The sequence below is a fragment of the Nothoprocta perdicaria genome, unplaced genomic scaffold, assembly GCF_003342845.1.
Source record: "Nothoprocta perdicaria isolate Ctin4 unplaced genomic scaffold, notPer1 scaffold_337, whole genome shotgun sequence".
Lineage (NCBI taxonomy): Eukaryota > Metazoa > Chordata > Aves > Tinamiformes > Tinamidae > Nothoprocta > Nothoprocta perdicaria.
In genome coordinates, this window is record NW_020455574.1 from 320,329 (window position 1) to 339,574 (window position 19,246).

The 19,246-nt window shown below is 40.1% G+C and overlaps 1 protein-coding gene and 1 long non-coding RNA gene across 2 annotated transcripts in view; one reads left to right on the top strand and one right to left on the bottom strand.

Moving 5' to 3' along the window:
* Positions 1-8,244: 8,244 nt before the first annotated feature.
* COL1A2 (collagen type I alpha 2 chain) overlaps positions 8,245-19,246 on the bottom strand; it is a 37,740-nt gene continuing 26,738 nt past the window's right edge. Inside the window, exons 35-52 of the mRNA XM_026043715.1 lie at positions 19,135-19,188; positions 18,982-19,035; positions 18,787-18,894; positions 17,764-17,817; positions 17,617-17,670; positions 16,661-16,822; positions 15,309-15,416; positions 14,719-14,826; positions 13,433-13,486; positions 13,221-13,328; positions 12,953-13,006; positions 12,512-12,619; positions 11,792-11,845; positions 11,549-11,656; positions 10,876-11,122; positions 10,267-10,457; positions 9,381-9,623; positions 8,245-8,996 (exon numbers count right to left, since the gene is read on the bottom strand). Coding sequence (XP_025899500.1) covers positions 8,850-8,996; positions 9,381-9,623; positions 10,267-10,457; positions 10,876-11,122; positions 11,549-11,656; positions 11,792-11,845; positions 12,512-12,619; positions 12,953-13,006; positions 13,221-13,328; positions 13,433-13,486; positions 14,719-14,826; positions 15,309-15,416; positions 16,661-16,822; positions 17,617-17,670; positions 17,764-17,817; positions 18,787-18,894; positions 18,982-19,035; positions 19,135-19,188 — 2,016 coding nt within the window. The 3' untranslated portion in view covers positions 8,245-8,849. The remainder of the gene's footprint in view (positions 8,997-9,380; positions 9,624-10,266; positions 10,458-10,875; positions 11,123-11,548; positions 11,657-11,791; positions 11,846-12,511; positions 12,620-12,952; positions 13,007-13,220; positions 13,329-13,432; positions 13,487-14,718; positions 14,827-15,308; positions 15,417-16,660; positions 16,823-17,616; positions 17,671-17,763; positions 17,818-18,786; positions 18,895-18,981; positions 19,036-19,134; positions 19,189-19,246) is intronic.
* LOC112951097 lies at positions 9,930-13,971 on the top strand. Its single transcript, XR_003250136.1, has 2 exons — positions 9,930-10,128; positions 13,223-13,971. It is a non-coding gene; the product is annotated as an uncharacterized LOC112951097 (long non-coding RNA).

The window sequence follows — 19,246 nt, forward strand, 5'->3', positions numbered from 1 at the left end:
GCGCGGAGCGGCCGCGCGTCCCGGCGCTGCGGGGAGGCCTCCGTGCCGCCCCGCAGCCGGGAGCGCCGCGGGCAGCAGCGCCGCCAACACACSGAACAAATCATTCCTTTTCCATATTTTTTTTTTATATATATTTTAATCTGAACAAGAAAATGTTAATAATGAAAACAATCTTTTTAACATTTTCTTTTTTTTAGCTGACTCGTTTTTATTTTACTACCCATCCATTTGCCTGCCGTCCAAAGAACCCCATTTTGTGTCTTGCGGAAGGAAAAAGGTGTTTGTGGCAGATCCCCAACACCTGAAACTCAGTGGATTTGGTTGTTTGTAATTGCTCAGATAGGGAAAAGAAAATACTGGGAAAGAAATTGGAAAAGAAATGAAACACTTGAAGCCAAGGCAGGAAGTTTATGAACTGCAGGCATTTATTTTCATATCATATGAGAAAAAGGAAAAAAAAGAGAGAAAAGAAAAAAAAAAAGGAAAAAAGAGGAAGCCTGGGCTTGTGGAAGCTTAACCTGCATACAAAGATTGACTTTTAATATTCTTTTCACACACTGTTAGTAAATACTCAATACACTACACTTTCAACAGAAGCAGAGGATATCCACCGGTGCCCAACAAATGTCTTTGCTGATGTTTGGCCTGTATTTTTTAGGTTTTTGGCTGGTGGTGATGGAAGTGTCAGAAGCTGCCAGGGGAGGAGAACCCAGAGCAGTTGGGAGGAGAAGGTTCAGCAAACTGAAGAGCAGTTAATCTGAGAGGCAGAAGGAGATTTGACCCCACTTCTTGCTTCACATAATGAATATGAAAACAAAGGATGAGCACACAGGAGTGACTTTCCTTTTCTGGTTTCCACAGATGCAGCTTTTTCTCAACTGTATTAGTGACCACTAATGCCAGAAGTTAAAGATTTTACTGTAGTTTTAGACTRCAGCGTTTCTGCTATCTGTCCATGTAATAAAACAATCAGGAAAGATGGGATTCATCTCACCTAACCCCACCCACATATAAAGAATTTTATTTTAAGCTAATCAGCTAAGCTTTCTCTGTAGAACTAGTGGGGGAAAAAAAAAGGGCACCCTTAATTTCTGTTCCAGTTAGAAAAATGTGGATGACTCACCATTAGGAGTGGTTGTCTTTTGTTGAATTTAGATAAGTTGGCTGGACAGATGCCATTTACACAGATAAAATTCGGATGAGGTAATTCTTATTGCTTCTTGATTTTGTTTGGTAGGTGCAAGGTTTACTGAAGAACTTTGTGCTATAGATTGAATCTGGCAGGTATGCATAATTTTGGTAAGAAAGTCAGTCCAGAGTAGATGTCACGCTTCTGATTTTCCTGGTTTCAGGGTTATAGCTGAGTGTAGCTTCTAAAGTGACATTTGTTGTCTTTGCTCAATTGGCAATCTCAAGTACTTTAATCATGTAAAAACAGGTAAACGAGAGAGAGTTGCCATTTAAACACTCAGTTAGGGGAATAATACAATGTGCCATGTGATATTTTTCCTTTGGAACTTTTTTGTCCTTTTAGGAGTGGAAATAATTTTGCAAAGTTGTATATATCAGTATAATATAAATATCAGAGTTGGAAGAAAAAYTACAACTTATATGAAATCAGTAGGTTTCATACATCATTCTGTGAACACTCTGGTTGTTACAGGTTAACTGGAAGGCTCACTTCATTACCTTCCTGATCAAGTATTTAATATCACATGATGGTTTAATTTGTGCAATATTGTCCGCTTATTCTCCTCATGTTGCCATTAGTGAAAATAAAACTCTATCTCCAACACATTCCTGGGGAGAGCAGTGTTTTCAGTAGTGAGTGCAGCTTTTGCTTCAATAGCTTTTGTCTACTTGCCAAAAGATGATATCAAATATTAATTGCTGAGTTTACAGCCTCATTATTGGCAATCAATCTGCCTGTAAGCAACAGGTTTCCACGTGGCTCGTGCATTTATGGTAGCCAGCAAATATTTGATTAATGAAGAGGGATTAAAAGGCAATAAGAACTTTTTTTTTTTTCTGGACTTGTTCAAACTATTTTTCTGAGTAGTCTCAGACAACCACTGCAACTGTTAGGCCACTGGGCTTGTAAGATCTTGGAATTTACTCCTTTTATGGATCTCTAGTTTTATAACAGTAGTAAAAAYGATTCCTCAATAGTTGCCCTAGAAACAACCTGCTGTTAAGTAGTTTTACAATCAAGTACATAAAGACTATATTAAGTTTTATCAAAAAGAGATAAACACGTCCACAATGAGGCTTAATGGTGTTCTCATTTTGGCTTTCTGTAGTTAAATGATTTAAATTAGATATGTGTTGGAGGGATGGAGAAGAGGAAGGGAAATAGGCAGATTGCAAATGGTAAAGTCCTCTTCCATTAACAACAGTCAAGAGGGTGCAGTTACAGTTGGACTTTGATAARGAAGGTGGTTAGCTGTATAGATAAGAGTGGATTTTTATTTACTGATGACCCTAACACAAAGCTGAGAGGCACAGAGTGCTGGGAATWGCTTTACAGAAGATATTAAGGATGGAATATAGGAAATGTACTGACATTGCATAATGAAAAATGGCATGAAAGAAATAYGTAGGTGAAATAGTTTTCATATGAACTTAGCAGAAGGAAAAACCTTAATAAATTTAAGTTTCTTAAATTTCTCCATTTGCCAATGTTAAAGGACACTAGTTAGGGAAATATTAAAGAAGTACTGGTAAGTGGTCCCACCATTAAGGTTAAGTCTTGCCCAAGTTTCAGATGGCAAATTACAAGGAGAAAAACTTGCAGTTTTGGATGCAAATATCTGAACAAACATGGGTTTCATCCCAGAGGAGCAGTGCCTGAGTGTACATCTCTCCTGGCCATTAGTGTCTCATCAAAAGTATAAAGCTGCAATATCACAAATGTGACAGGAATATAAATCTAACTTTTCATCCTGTCTTTAGGGTGACTAAATCCAGTCACAATAAGTGACAGGCGTTTTGTGTGTAATGGGGTCAGCCATCAGCACAGAGCAAAACTCAAGTAGGAGAGTGTGATTGATCCAAAAGCAGACAGAACCTAGAAAATTATCAAATGGGCATCATAGGAGGCTCAGATAATGAGGAAAACTTTTTCTGGAAGGAAGRAGTGACATATTGAGGGTTAAAGAAGGGGAAAATGTTAAAAAAGGAAGGCAAAGCTTTTATTAGAAAAGCAGGCAAGCAGTAAAGCAGGTGTTACTGACAGCAATCGTGCCTCGGGCACTGGGACGGCTAAGAAAAATGTTTGATGAATGCTGTGATCCTTGAGAGTAGACCAAGGTGAACTTCAGTATCACAAAAAACATTGATTAAAAAACTTGATTRAAGAAAAAGTTGATTAAAGAAAAAGTTAAGGACAATACATATTCATGATGAATGATTTCCTACTACYTATGAGAAACTGGAATAAAACCCCAGTTTCACAACCAGTGCTAACTGACAGGATTGCTCTTAGGCACGATGGGTGCTATTTTTATGCTTTTGCCTGTTGAACCTCTCTTAAGTAAAAAGTAAAATATGAATTATTTTTCTTTTGCTGTATTGCTCAGCAGATGCTTCATCAAAGTATTTACTGATGCTGGGGCGGTGCCCTATAGCGTTCCTATAGCTGCTGTGTTAGGAGATAGCARTTCCACAGAGAGCTCTCTAGAACAATCAGCAGTAGAATATAATGCTTTAATTGGGGTTTAGTGCAGGGCAACTGTGCTACTTAGAGTCATAACTTAATAAAAAAATTCTGTATTCCCCAATAAACTGATCTAGCGTAAACCTTTTGTGTTAGAAAGATAACTGTAACTTGAGAATGATTTTTCACTATTTTAAGCTCAGGGTCTTTAAAACACTCAACTAGCAATTGATTATTAGACTAAAACATTACTATCATTGAAGATTAAATTGCCTAAAAATGATTTAGCTTAAGCAGAGTATTACGGAATGGTCCTTTGGAGATCTTTCAGCTTTGTCTGTAATATGCAGTGTCCCTTGGGTTGCTGTGAACTCTGATGAATCTGTGTAGTTTTATGGTGTTGAAGTGTAAACACAAACACACAAGTTATCAACACGTCAGGATCCTCTGCACCTCAGGCTTAGCACAGATTTGTCATTTAGGAAATAAGAGGTATGTGCTTAAAAACAGAGCAATTTCAGGTGCGCTAAAGTCTGCCTATATAGTTTATCAGCTCTCTCCTGTGTGATTTTTGCCTTTCTGTCACAGAGAAAACTGATATGATCTCGCTCTACTGCGTCTGCCTATTTTGTACCTACACTGAGCTAATCTTTGTGAGACAGCTTCTGTTTTATGGTAGTGTAGCAGAAAGATCTAAAAGTTAGGTAAAAAGCAACCAAAATGCTGTTGTCAAAACAGAAGACAAAACTCTGGGATACTGCAAGTTTGGAAGAGGGACACAGGGAATTAGCTGGTAAAGAGGCACAGACAATAGCTAAAAGAAAACATTGATCCCAATCTTGATGAAAATGAGCAAATAATAAAGCCAGAGGAGACCTTTGACGTTGTCTGTTGACTTTGACAGAATAATTCCAATACTGCAAGGAAGGCACCGCTCTGAAAAACACTGTTCGTTTTTCAGAAGATTGTTCTCAATCACAGTGACAAGAGACAGCAAGGCAGCTGCAAAATGGGAAAGAAATACCACTTGTTTTCCAGCATCCTAGATCCAGATTGCACCAGATAATCACCTCAAAACAGTCTATTTCAAAAGAAGTAAAACAATTACTATTTAAGGTGATATAAATATTAATCAATAGTTACATTCAACTAAATTAAATCATATGACTGATTAAAATCATTGCTATTTAAGACAATTATAGTATCTAGTTATTGCTATTGTGTGAGATAACTACTGAAGCATACCATTATTCCTCTCAATTATTGATTATTATTATCTAATTATTATTTATTTATTATTATATTATCTAATTATTATTATCTAATTATTATCTAGAAGGAGGCTTTTCAAGTAGACTTTGAGCAGGCTGAGGAAAAATAGTCATTGGTGTTTGACACTGGTGTTTTTGCAGGACTGCAGTTGGGACTGAGGATCCCTTTCTTGCTTTTGGAAGTGAGAAGTACTTTCCCTTTGGCAAAAAAAAAAGAAGGGATACATGATGATAGAAATAAGAGATTTTGGTTTTGCATGGCCTTGTAAATAGTCAAGGGCCAAACTCTTCCTTCCTCTGATTCCACAGCCTGGAGGAAGCACGTTCTGAGCTCCTACCATGCAATGCAGTGCAGAGATTGCACATATCAAACACCTCATAAACACTGAAGCAGATGTGTTATCATGAAAGAGTTGGAATATTGGCCATGACAAAGACAGCTCCTTGAATAAGGAAAAGCTACAAAATTATTCTTCATAGGCTGGCAATTACTGTCTACATCAATAGGTGGTGTGCTAGGCTTGAGGAAACGGGCTAGAACTGCTGTTTCTGTTCCACTACCGACCTTCAAAATCTGCATTTGGGAAAACTACTCCATTTCTGTAGCTTGAAAGCTCCAAGAGAAGGTAAGATTTATACATGTTTCTAAACTGGTGTCGACACTGAAATAATTACTGAATTATATGTATTTCAAAATCCTGTACTCAAAAGGATATTAAGTGTTGTAATTCTTTCTTCGGGTGCTTGGAGTTAATGAGCACTGTCATTTTATGAGTACTTGGAGAGTATACTTAAACCTGGGATCATGYAAAGAAGGCTTTGCTCATGCAGTACAGGTGTTAAACTTGTGTGAATGAACACTTGTCTTTCTRCAATCCCTTTGTAGGTTTTGAAATTTCTTTTTTATTCTTTTTTTTTTCCCTCTGCATTAGCTGATCTTGCGTCATCATCTCCAGTTTTCATCTGCTAATGCCAAGCTCAGGCAAAGGTGCCTATTTTGGAGAGCCTGCTGAAATGGGAGGCCCCGGAGCCAGGAGGGTAAGTTCTGATGATAAACAGGACACATTCACTGAACACACGATGGGTGATACAGCCCACAGTGGATGAGAAAGGGAAACGATTGGTCCGAATCCCTGCGTATCTTCATTTGCACAGCCATGTCACGGCTGAGCACTGTGTGCATTCCAAGCTCCAGTTCCTACAGGTTGCCTTCCTCCCAGGTTTCTGTGTTGCTCTGAAAGCCTGTGTATTTGTTTGAACCCTGCTGTTTCATGTAATTTATGCTARCAGAGGTCTGCCCTGTTGCGTTGCTGCTGGTGCACACCTGCTCATGGACAGTTACCTCCACCAGAGGTAATCCGGGCAGGGAGGCAGCAACTTCTGAGGATGCTGGTTCACTTCATCAGAAATCTCTTACACACCTGATGTTGGATATTATAAAAGCTTCCTGAGCTGCTTGCAGTTTATTTTATTTTATTTTATTTTATTTTATTTTATTTTATTTTATTTTATTTTATCAATTTTATTTCATTTTACTTTATTTTAATTTAAATTTATTTTACTTCATCTTATTTTCAGATAGCGTTTTGAAAGATAAGACAATTTCTTCAGTATTGCATATAACACAAATAAAATACTTAATTGTGCAGTAAGATTTCCTGAGCACAAAACCTTTAGGCCGAAGTCTCTTCTGGATACTGAGGGCGGTGATGAGGGGGGTGATTTGTATTATTTCCTGACTTGATTTCCAGTGAGACCACTTTTGTAGCTCAGGTGCAAAATCACAGAATAAGGTTTTAATTTGGAGTTCAGCAAAGGACTGATAAAATGCAAATGTTCTCTGCCTAGYAGGGAGTGCTAGATAGATCACAGAGAGTAAAGGAGAAATGAGATGGTGACAGGAGGGAGAACATTGTAGCTTCCTTCCAAACCCTAACTTTAACTCTTTTCTTCTTCTCCCCTCAACAGTGCTCAGCAGCAGTCCAGCTCTTAATCCTAGCAATAACCTCCTTGCATGGTCACAGCTCCCTTCGGACTCGCRGCAGCTGAAGTAGCCTTCCAGCCTTTGGGGTGCTGCTTTCTTCGGGTCACAAGGATCTGCTTCTGGACATCTTTGTTGTGCTTCCCTACGTGAGTTCCTGATAAGCCTATATTCCTTTTCCCCTTATTTCCTCTTGCTGTTGTTCTCATGTTCCTTAAGKTTTCCCACCACTGCCTCCCAAATTCCTTCCCCGTTCCCCACACCACTGCTGGAATGGCAGTTCATCTTGAGGCTTTCAGGAAAGCACTTGGAAGCACCTTGAAAGGCCTGAGCTGGGCACAGCTTGGGTTCTCATGGTGCTTTTTACAGTTGTTCCCAAAGGTTAGAAAGAGCAGAGAGTTTTGTATCTCATATAGGACTGACTGAAGTGTAAGGGGCCTAACAAGGGCTGATCTTCTTGTTGGGAYGCCTGAATTTAGAGATATCTCACAGTGACTTCTGGAGGTAACTTCCAAAGCAGAGGCACAATCCTGCTGACTGTGATGTGAGCATCAGCCWGCACACCTCAGAACACCGAGCACCTTGCACCTTCTGCCTTTCAGCTCTCGGGAGTAGTCCAATTTCCCTGCTACCTTGAATAAAGATGATGCTGTTTTGACCAAAATTCCCAACTGGCATATGGGAAACAAGGAAGAAATTATGTCCATTATTGAAATTCTCATAGTGTGACTCTCTTGTGACCTTTTCAAAGGTGATGTTGAAATGAAGAGTCACTTAGTCAACCYCAGCCATAAACAGTCTCACGCAGCCTTGGGGTGCTCCCAGTAGATGTTTCACAAGGGGCTAAGACTGAGTTGTAATAATGTAGATGTAGGGTAAATGGCATTCAGAAACATAATAGTCCATTTTATCACTTTTAAAATTGTCAAAGGCRTTTAAAGCAGTTATTTGCATGTGTGGGGTGTTAAAAGAATTCCAAACAGCAAAGTATACACCTGGACACATCCAGAGAAAATGCAGTGCTGTTACATCTTGCCCTAGTYTAGCTTTTAGAGACTAGATAGTTCATACAAATACTGAGGAGGAATAGCTACCATGTAACTAAGCAAGTAACTTTACTCATTCAGTAGCCTCTTTTGGAACACTGGACATGCTTTATTTTTTTTTTCCACAATTTATTTAAACATCTCACATATACAAAATACATTTTTATTTCTTGTTTTTGAGGAATGGCAATACTTTTTCTTTTTTTTTTCTTTTTTTTTCTCCTTTTTTTTTTACCCATTGAAGAGGATGAAAATGAGATGTAAAGCAGGAAGACCTGACTTTGAAGGAAGAGGACAAAGATGAAGAGAAGTGATCCACATGCTTAAGCTGGGGATGAGACAGGACATTCTAAGTTTTGAAACAGATTCCAAAGATACAGAGGAGCTGTATAGTAACTGCTGCTAGCACCATCAAAGTTCAAGTACTGGAAAGATAATYTGTAACAGTGAAATTAGCACCACTGTATTTTAAGTGGAACTGAGTGTACTTCAGATCATATGAAGAAGTACATGCAAAGGATGTGGATCACACTTGTTTAGTGTATGAGGTAGTTTAAACCTTTGGAAGCTGTGGTTTTAAACTTCCTCTGTTGGAGATATTCAAAGGCCACAAGTGGTGCAAACTTTCATGATTTTTTATTTTGTTTTTTTTTTTTTTTTCTTTACAAAGGTTGACATTTCCCAAAGCAAGGTGTTAAATCTTGAGAGACTTCCAAGTCCTTTTGGGGCTGCGTTAAATTTCATTGCACAATACTCCAATCAACTCTTCTCCTTCTCTTTCGCCCAGAGTTTAAGCAAGTAGATGAACAGAAGAAGTGGAAGGAGTCAGCTTTCATTACAAAAGGAAATGACAAAGAGAATAATTTTGAGGGGGCTTTAAGTTAGTTTTAGTTCATTTATTTGAAACAGACTGGGCCAATGTCCAAACCGAATTCTTGGTCAGCGCCACCAATGTCCAAAGGTGCAATGTCAAGGATGGGCAAGCGAGATGGCTTATTTGTTCTGTATTCAATGATGGTTTTGCCCCATGCATTGTTCTTTCTCTGCAAGAGAAAATTCATTAGAATTGTTATTGCACTGTTCATAGCATTGAGAATTATTTCAGATAACTGGATAACTTCTGGAAAAAAATCATATTAATTTTACTGCTATTAGCAATGCCTAAATATCCATGCCTAACTATTTAAATCTTGGAACCAAAGAAAACATTTGCTTTAATCTTCTAAAATAATGCTTTATGTTCTGCATTAACTACTGTATTATACATACTGCTATTAAATCCTTGGAAAGGCCTCAGAGAGCCTGAGTTGCTCAGGATTTAAGGATCCTGAGCCACAATCCTGCAATTTTGCTGGAGAGACTGATTATCTAGTTCAGTATCAAAGTGCAACTCAGTTACGATATCTGTATTTTTTTGTGCTACTTACAGAGCAGCCATCCACAAGAACACTGAAGGTGAATCTGCTGTTGCCCTCAGCTCGTAGTTCCACATCGTTGGATCCCTGCAGGATAACGGCCTTCTTAAGGTTTCCAGTTTCCTCATCCATGTAGGCAATGCTGTTCTTGCAGTGGTAGGTGATGTTCTGGGAGGCGTGGTTGGCCAGCAGGCGCATGAAGGCCAGTTGGGTGGCCATATCCTTTGAGGTCACTCCCTCATCGTTGTATTCAAACTGAAACACAGAAAGAAAACCAGTCAGATCTGTATATGGGACACGGAGGATGTTTGGAATGGAAACTTGAGGTATGTACGTGCTCTAGGAACATAAAAAACAAGACAAAACGAAAACAAGAAAACAAGCATAGAAATCTGGGCACAATTGTCAATTGTGACTGAAGACAAATGACACTATGAAAAGTGGTGGTTCTCTTCATAGAGAGTGCTAAGGTGGCATAAACTTTGGGTCTGTTTTGTTTTTGTAATACAAATATCTTTCTGGAAATGAAAGTAAATCTCAATTTAAAAAAAAAAAAAAAAAAAGCAAAGATGTTTAGTTTACTCTTTCAGATAGTTCCTGAACTGTATTTAAACTGAGGTACCATGCTCCCTTCCCTTAGGAGAAGCCATTAATCATGCACAAGTGATATCTGTGGACACCATAAAAAGTCAGAACAACGCTGAGAAATCTTTTTAGGAAATCGTGATCCAAGTCAGAACTGAGACCGCATTCTCTCAAGGTAAAAGGCTGTTCCTCTCTTCAAACTTCTTCTCTAGAAGTGAGCTTAAATTATGTGTACGTGTGTTAAGGGTCAGTGGGTGAGGAGTTCTTTAGACAACTCTGCAGGAAACCAACCATCCTCCAGTACATCACTCACCTGAGTGCCACCATTGATGGTTTCACCAAACCAGACGTGCTTCTTGTTCTTGGGATTCTTGTTGACATACCAGTTCTTGGCAGGAATATTGTCAGGGTTAGCATGGATGCAAGTCTCACCAGTGGAAAAGTCACAGTATGCCCTTATGGCATCTGCAGTGCAGCCCTGGTTGGGATCAATCCAGTAGAAACCTGCCATGGAGGAAAGAAACACGAACAATGGTTCATTCAGTCTCACATTTGCATTCATTTTATATTTAGCAGCTTGATATAGGAACTCAGAGGTTATAAATATCAGAAAAAGGTACAATATTAAGTCGATAATTTGGCAAAATATGTGGCTTTGGTTATTAATATGTAACAAATACTTGAAAGCTAGGATTAAATATTACTGCATTATTTTGAAAAAATTAGTGCAATAAGCACAATAGATCAATAGCTACGAACAGCTTTTCAGAATGTCCTTGTACGCATCTACTTTCAGTGGAGCCAGACAGAACTACTTCCTTAATTTAGCATTTTCCCTGGTTGGCCAAGGATACATCAAAGAAAGTTAAAAAAAAATGGAAGTACTTGAGCTGGAAGGGTCAGAGAGGAGGCGCCAACGTACCGCTGCTCCATTCTGGGTGGCTGAGTCTTAGGTCCCGGCACGTGCGAGCTGGGTTCTTTCTGGAGCCCTCGGGGGTCAGGAGGGTCTCAATTTGGTTGTTCAGTGTTTTCAGAGTGGCATCGACTTCGTAATCCTTGGGCCTGAGAGAAGGCTGATCAGCCCGGAAGTATTCTGCATCGTAGCCAACTTCGTATCCACCACCATTGGGACCAGGAGGACCAGGGGGACCAGGAGGACCAGGGGGACCCTAAAGTTGTTCAGAAGCAAAAAAGGAAACATCCTGCTGTAAACATGGTTATCTCCGTTAACATCATCCACAAATGCATAGTGTTCATGAAGTCCTAGCACCCTCCGCTCTGAACCTGAGAAGCACCTATGGATCCAGACCCGCCATGGGGTGACTGCTTTGCACTTTTCAGGTTTAGATCCCSTAGGACCTACATATTTTAATTATAAATACACATTAAAAATAGATATAATAATTATGTTTAATGTTAAATAACATACTTTAATATGTGTATGTCTTTGTTTCTGTTTTTTGGTTTTTTGTTTTTGTTTTTTTTTTTAAATAAGGATATTCCAATAAGTCTTTCCTTAAATTACTAAGCTCTTGAGGCAGCTTTCTTCTATCCTTGACCTAGCTGTGTTTCACCAAAAAGAGAGCGATACTCACAGCAGGGCCTTGGCTACCATGAGAGCCACGTACACCAGCAGGGCCAATAGGACCAGGGAGACCATTGCGACCGTCTTTGCCAGGAGGACCAGAAGGACCAGGTGGACCCTAAAAGGAAACTTGAACAGTTTAATGATAGTAGAGAATGCTGCAAATAGGGATTTACATAAATAGGTGTATAGATACATATTCTACAATAAAAATAGGAAGGGGTTATTTGAATATGCTTTTAAATTCACTTACTCTTGGGCCAGCAGGACCGTTGTTACCAGGAGGACCTTGATCACCATGTTGGCCCTGTTGGGAAAAAAAACATATAGTCATCAAAAAACCCAAAACAGTGCTACACATTTCTTTCAGCATGCTTCAAGAGGTGGCTACAGTTGAGTGTATTTGAGAATGGGAATCTGGGATTAGCCTAGTTTATTAGTGGAAATGGGATTTAACAAGTCTGTTTTGGGGTGCATATGGAAGGAGTGTAAAGAGATACCTAATGGGATAACCTATAGAAGTCTCTGTAAGTCTCTCCAGATTTTCAGTGAAGGTTTTAAAGCAAGAATCAGAATTCCTAACGGGAATATCAGAAATTAAAGGGAAGAAAATCCACAAATGACTTCTGCTTCTCTGTAATACAAAAACCCTACAGTGTTCTGCCTAAAATAAGCAATCGTATGTAAGAAAGGTTGAACTTTTTGAATGCACTGATGACCAAATGACACGGAGTTGCAGGGCATGCAAAGGTACTGACACACTTCTAAAGCCAACTATCAACAGCAAGATCAATTTGCCATTTTTTGTGGAGAATGCTGAGTATTAAACTGGATCTGATGGCCTTCAAAAGATGATGCTAATAAAGTTAGTGATACCATCCTGACGGGTAGTGCATATGTATCTCCACACTAGGGTGACCTTATTTCCTTGTTTTGTTCTTTATACTCAAAATCCTGAAAGTCATTTACTTACAGCGAGGCCAGGAAGGCCCTGCAATCCATTGTGTCCCTTCAAGCCAGGCAGACCTCTATGTCCCTTATCTCCAGGTTCACCCTTCTCACCACGTGGACCTTGAGGGCCCTAGGAAAGGGACAAAGGTATTAACAGAATAAAACAGAAAGTGTCAAATAGATGTTACTRTAAAAACTACTATTCTACATTAGGCAAAAAGTTGCTCCTGATATATGCATATATTTTCCTTCAACACACATGGGAAGAATGTCAGTACTGAAAAGCTTCAGGATTGGTCCCATGAGAAGAATCCTGATTCAGGTTCTAGATCTATAAATATTTAACACCCCTTAGGTACTACCTTTTGGGTCCATATCTTAAGCACAGTTGTAKACCCTTAGTAATAAAGGCTGTGTTCTCTTAAAGGATCAGCAGGGTAATGTATGGACAAATCAGACTTACAGCAAGTCCTCTTGGACCAAAAGCACCAGCAGGACCGACAGCACCAACAGGACCCTGAAACAGGCAGAGAGAAATGCAGGTCATTGCTGTATCACATACATGAAGTGGCCCGTGTCTACAMACCTCTGCAGAAAGCAAAASAATTATCCACACAGTACAGTGGGTTTACTTATAATGCATATATAATAGATAAAGATAAATAAATAGATATATGATAGAAAATGTTTTGTCTTAGAGCACGCAAAAAAATAAGATCTCATGAACTTACAGGGTCACCACGGTTTCCAGGCTTTCCAGAAGGACCAACTTGACCATGAGGACCAGGAGCGCCCAGAGCACCGCTGGGACCAGGGCTACCAGGAGCACCACGCTCACCCTGGGAGCAAACAAATGCAAGAGGAGAGACAGTGTGTTACTACTGACTTACACAGACTGGAACAGTTCTCCCATGAGCAAGCAATAAAGAAAAGAGCAAGTTACCTTGAAGCCAGGAGCACCATCCCGGCCTGGAGGACCATCATTTCCAGGATTGCCCTGTTAAAATACAATTAGGATATTGAATTCCATCACCTTCATCTCAGACAGAGCTGTGTGTCAGCCTAATTGCTTCAAATGAGAGTAAGACAGCAGTGAGATGAGATAGCATAAATCTTGACTTTTCCCTACAGATGCTATTCTTATATTCCTTGAATATGTTACTGTTTTCAGAAAAAGTAAAATACTCAAATATTTTAGGTTCTACAAGATCAATAYGGAAGAAAATTACTGTCATACAATGCTTCTTCATGAACTTCTTCAATCCTTGCCTGCAAGGATTTCAGACAGGAGTCACAGCTGAATTACTCAGCTGCGGTTGCCAAAATTGATGAGGAAGAAGCGAGAGCAGGGCTCTCTCCTCCAAATAACTAAAAGCAGAGGCAAGGCATTAGGGGCAGCAGTTTGCTCAAATTCCATGCCCCATTCTTATGCACAGGGCATAGTTCCTTTATTCTGTTTTTACTCTCATTGACCTGCATGGCTCACAGTAGCTACCTGCTACACAAGACAGACTTTGATTCATTATTTTTTAGCCTACAAACATACTTTATAGAATGTATGCTGAGAAATGCTACACAGCTCACCTGCTATGTGAGCATAGCAATGCTCTGCTAGGACTCCAAGATGTGCCATGCTACATGAATTCACTACYTGAATTCCATACTTATCATGTGCTTCATATGTGTTTTGAGAGACTTTAAGTTAAAAAACACCTTTATTACTATGAGTTATATCCCTCAAGAGAAAGTGAGTGCAGTTTATGTGCTTCACTGAAAAATATGCATATTGCACCTAATATGATGTTCAAAACTGCTGAAATCTGGCTCCTCTAACATTTTTTTTTCTCTAGATAAAACCTTAACTCCTGGCATGTAGTGTTTTTCCTAGCTCTGCTCATGAATTATGTTTTCTCACACTCCATCTTTYTTGTCAATTAAGTAGAAAGTGACTCTAGGACACATTTCAGACACCATTTCTGCCTTGAAGAATTTGTCACCAAGCAGGGTGACAAATTCAGTTTATGGTGATCAGGTCCACTGCTCTGCTTTAGGCCCTGCAAATCGAGGATCTGTGTGTGTTAGCACCCTGTTATAATTTTCTCTGAGGGCACCACAGGTACAAGTTTGTCAGCAGAACTGCCCACAGTTGCATCCCGGCTCTCTGTGTATTTGTCTTTGGTTCAGAACAAAAGCAAAGCAGCTCTCAAGAGGAAATAAACCACAGCTTACGTCACGACCAGCTTCACCAGGAGCGCCATTTGGACCAGGAGAACCCACGGGACCAGAGGGACCACGAGCACCAGGAGGACCAGAAACACCCAGGGGTCCAGGTTCACCCTAATATGTGGACAGTGGTAGCAAAATGTGAGATACAATACAACATCAATCCAACTTACAGAATCTTTTGGCCTATACACAAGAGAAACATTTCTCTGCAGTCAGTCCTGGGAGTGAAATAGAACAAGAGAAGGAGAAACCTATGTAACTACACAAAACAGTAATCTTCACTACATTTTCTACCTCTTCTTTCTACATGCTAAACCCAAAAATCTCTGGTGCCATTCTAAGTTCATATTGCTTGTGCTATGTTTTAGAACAGATGAAGTCCAGAGCTCAGAAAGGCATGCTTAGAGCCTAGGCTCAGCTACAAGTCTTGTTTGTCTCCACAAGCAATAACTTCTTCCACTGCTCTGTTGCGCTCATATAGCTAACCTTTTTCTGCACCAGAGATGGAGATGGCAGAATCTAGATCCCATGTTCCTGAGCTTTTTCCTTTACACAGGCCTCTCTGAAGAAGACAAGCAACGTTAGATACTCACTGTTGCTCCAGCGATGCCTGGGAGACCACGCTCGCCCCGAGAGCCGGGCAGACCAAGGATACCAGGAGCACCAAGAATACCCTGRGGACCTGGGGTTCCAGGAGGACCCTATGACATAATGACAAGAGTCTTTAYTAATACAGACGAGTCATTTATAGCCCTCCACAACTGTAATTTGCACTGCTCTGTAGCAGAACCAATTGCATTTCAAGGATCTTACTGTCTGTGAGTTCCAGTTCTCACATGCAAGAAATTTATACTTAAGTCTTATGAAATACCAAACACCAAAGCTGAAGATCTCTAAGCAGGTAATGCTGGTTGTATTTCCTGTCCACATGTTTTCCATTGAAAAATAGTGTATGTGAAAAAGACACTGTACTCTTTTCTTTAATTTATAGCAAAGATCTCTTAATGTATCATTCCTTTTTAATGACAAGGTGATGCACAAAAACTACAATTCAGAAATGAGCCTATTTGAGGGTATTCTATAGTATAGAAACTGACCTTCTCATTCTGAGATAGCCTTAGAAGATATCTAAGTGATATCTGACATTTTAAAAAAGATACTCTGACCTTTGCTGACACTATGAAAGGGAGATTCAGTTTAGTGAAGGAAGAGCTTTTCAGCTGCTCTGAATTGTGAGCATGCAGGCTACTAAACTGGGCATAATTGATCAACTTGACAGCTTACCCTAAAATAAMCAATTTACAATTGGGCTGCCTAATACACTTATGCTTTAATCACTCTATGAAATTAGAAAATGTACTGCTTTATACTCAAAGGGCAAAGGTTCAAATGTCTCCTAGAAACTGAGGATTTCATTCTTAGCTGCAGTTTCTGCAGATCAGAGAATTTCTGTAAATTTCCATTGAGAAACACACAAATAATAATTCACACAAGTGCCTACTTGCTCAATACTGAAATGTGTCTGACTTCAAAGAAGCCAATAATTCTGGATGTGCAAGTTTAAAGGCACTTGTAATTAATTTTTGTAGTTCTAAGCCACCTTGGCTCTTTAATCTCTCTATCCATGTGATCCCCCAAACTAGAATTTCTGATACGGAAAGGACTTTGAGAAACTTCTCAAGTTTCTCCAGTTTCCACCCACGGTGCTTAATCACAGAGCTTCAGCATAAGAGAAAAAGTGACCAGGCTCACTTTTCATGAGCTGTTTGCCAAACATGTCTAAACAATTTCTTGAGTACAGTCTGCTGTACTAGCTGTACAAGAGCTTTKCTAAATTTGAGGATAAAAGAGCAAAGTCCTTCATAGATAGCAGAAGYGTCCTAGAAGCTGTAACATTTACATGGACAATCATACTTTTAATGAGAAGAGACACTGAGTAACTTACAGCAGCACCAGCYTCTCCAGATGGACCTTTCTCACCAGCAAAACCAGGTGGGCCAGCAATGCCTTGTTCACCAGTACGGCCAACTGGGCCAACATCACCACGGAGGCCTCTAGCACCATCTTTGCCAGCTGGGCCAGGAGGACCAGGGGGACCAGTGATACCCTAGGATTGAATATAAATGCAGCGTCATTCCAGCACACACCCACTATTTTGTGCCAGAGAGGTAAGCTTCCTGTTTCGTCCATGGACAAAAAATGGGACTTTACAATAAAGAGGATGTCGGGCATTTCCAGCAGCAATTTCTATGGCTTAATTAGTAATGGATATCTGTAATCAGTGCAAGTACAAGTAGCAAAAATTGACATAAAAATATAATTTTGGCTCTGGACATATTAGCAGTAACTATAAAGTTAATGAGAAAAAAAATTTCGTGTTCAGCAGGATTATTTTGATTTGTTTTGTTGTTTAGAAGGTATATTGGTACTTGCAATCTATTTAAATGTAGGACATCTAAGGAAAGTGTCTTTTCTTCCCAAGTGATGTAAACACCTTTTGAAAAATAATTCAGCTTTACATGAGTCATTGAACTATAAACTCAATTTGAAATGAGAGTCTTTGGAGGATAAATAAAGAAGTGGGGGCTCATGTTCTTGAATGTGAGGAGAGGTAGCCCTGCTTGACAGGGGCTGAAACTGCAGATACTTTTGAAAGCAAAAGCACAAAATAACTTTGACAACCTTTGTCAAATGGCTCACAGAATCACAGAATCATTAAGGTTGGAAGGGACCTTTAGAGCTCATCTAGAGATCATCCAACCTCCCTGCACATGCAGGGTCACCCAGAGCATGTTACACAGGATGTGTCCAAGTGGGGTCCATGTAACAAGATAAGGACTATCCCTAAGCAGTGCAATTTCTGACYGGTCTCCCAATGAAATTCCTTCATCAGCTACTTACGGCAGGGCCAGGAGGACCAACCCGTCCAGCAGCACCAGGGAAACCAGTCATGCCCTACAAATGAAAGTCAAAATGAAAATCTGGTTTAAAGGAAACAGTGACTTTATGTAAAGCAGCAACGTCAATGCCAAAAGCCTTAAGACTTACAGGAGGACCAGAATCACCACGAGGACCAGCAGGACCAGCAGCACCAGCGGGACCCTGTGTGGGAAAGGCGGTAAGAGACATGATGAATGAAGCAAAGAACATGAAGCAATGTTCACTATTTAGAGAAAGGGCCCAGCTTCCATTTTGAGAAGCAGAAGGGCTACTTTGTTATTGATTTAATTGGGGAGTGGAACTCAATTCTGATACTAGCACTAATAAATTGTTATGGACATTTTGAGTCAGTATGAGGCAGGCTGAGAAGAGTTGCATGATGTATCCATCATCCAAATGAACTGGCCTTGCATATGGTGCAGCACCCTAAGCAGATTCAGGAGTCAAAACATGAAAGGCTCAGCAATTTAAAGAAGAGCAAGTCTTCTGCGCTCTATGGCTATTGCAACCAAAGAGTACCAAAGCCTAGTACTGCTCTGTCCAAATCACTCAGTATGATCCCTAAGCTGTGTCATCCTGCAACACTTCACAGTAGCTGAAGCACTAGGGCATTCCTTTCTGCATCACTTCAACTGGTTTCCCATAAGGGACTGCATGCACATGAAGTACTGCACCTGATTTTGCTAAGGCATCACGACATGAAAGGCCTGTGTGCAAGTGGGTGCACAGACAAATTTGCACCTATTGGTTCTGGAAGATTGCATCTGATTGCATCTGTGACAGCACATTCCGTTTAAAAGGAAGATATTAGTGTCCTCAGCTCAGGAACTTACTCACAAACATGCCCTGGATAGTCCAAGATAGCCTGATCTTGCTGATATTCAAAGCAAGTCAAAAAATACTTATTTTTAAATCTTCATTTCAGTCCCAGGCTCATGATCTGAGCCCATATAAATAGCCTGTATCTATATAATGTGTGAAATTCAGAATGATAACTTTCCTCACGACCAACTTTGAAGTCTTGTTTTCTTTCTAATTATCTTTTCAAAATTCATGGCCTTCAGCCATGAATACTGCTTGCAGAGCACAGGTAAGAACCACGTGTTTTACAGACAGACACAGTTCACTTACAGGTGGTCCAGAAGCACCAATGGGACCAATAGCACCTGTTGGCCCAGTTTCACCCTTAGGTCCTTTCGGCCCACGCTCGCCTTTAGCACCAGGCTGACCAGCTGCACCCTACGGCAGAAAAGAAGTAAATCAGACTAAAGGTTGAAAAAACATGTAGAAGAAATAAATGAAGAGGAAAATGTAGATGATACTCACAGGAGGTCCGGCAAATCCACTAGGACCTACGGGACCAGGCTCACCACGTTCACCCTAAACACAAAGAGGAGAAGAGTTGTTAGGACTGACTTGAACAGGGGGTTTTCCTGAAGGCATTTTCAATACAGGCATAGTTTTGGAGCTGCTACTTACAGGAATACCACGGGCACCAGCAGGACCAGCRGGACCAGCGGGACCTCCTTCACCCTAAAACAGGTAGCAAAAATCATTTGGACACTGTGGAAAGGTTGATTTGTATTTAAAA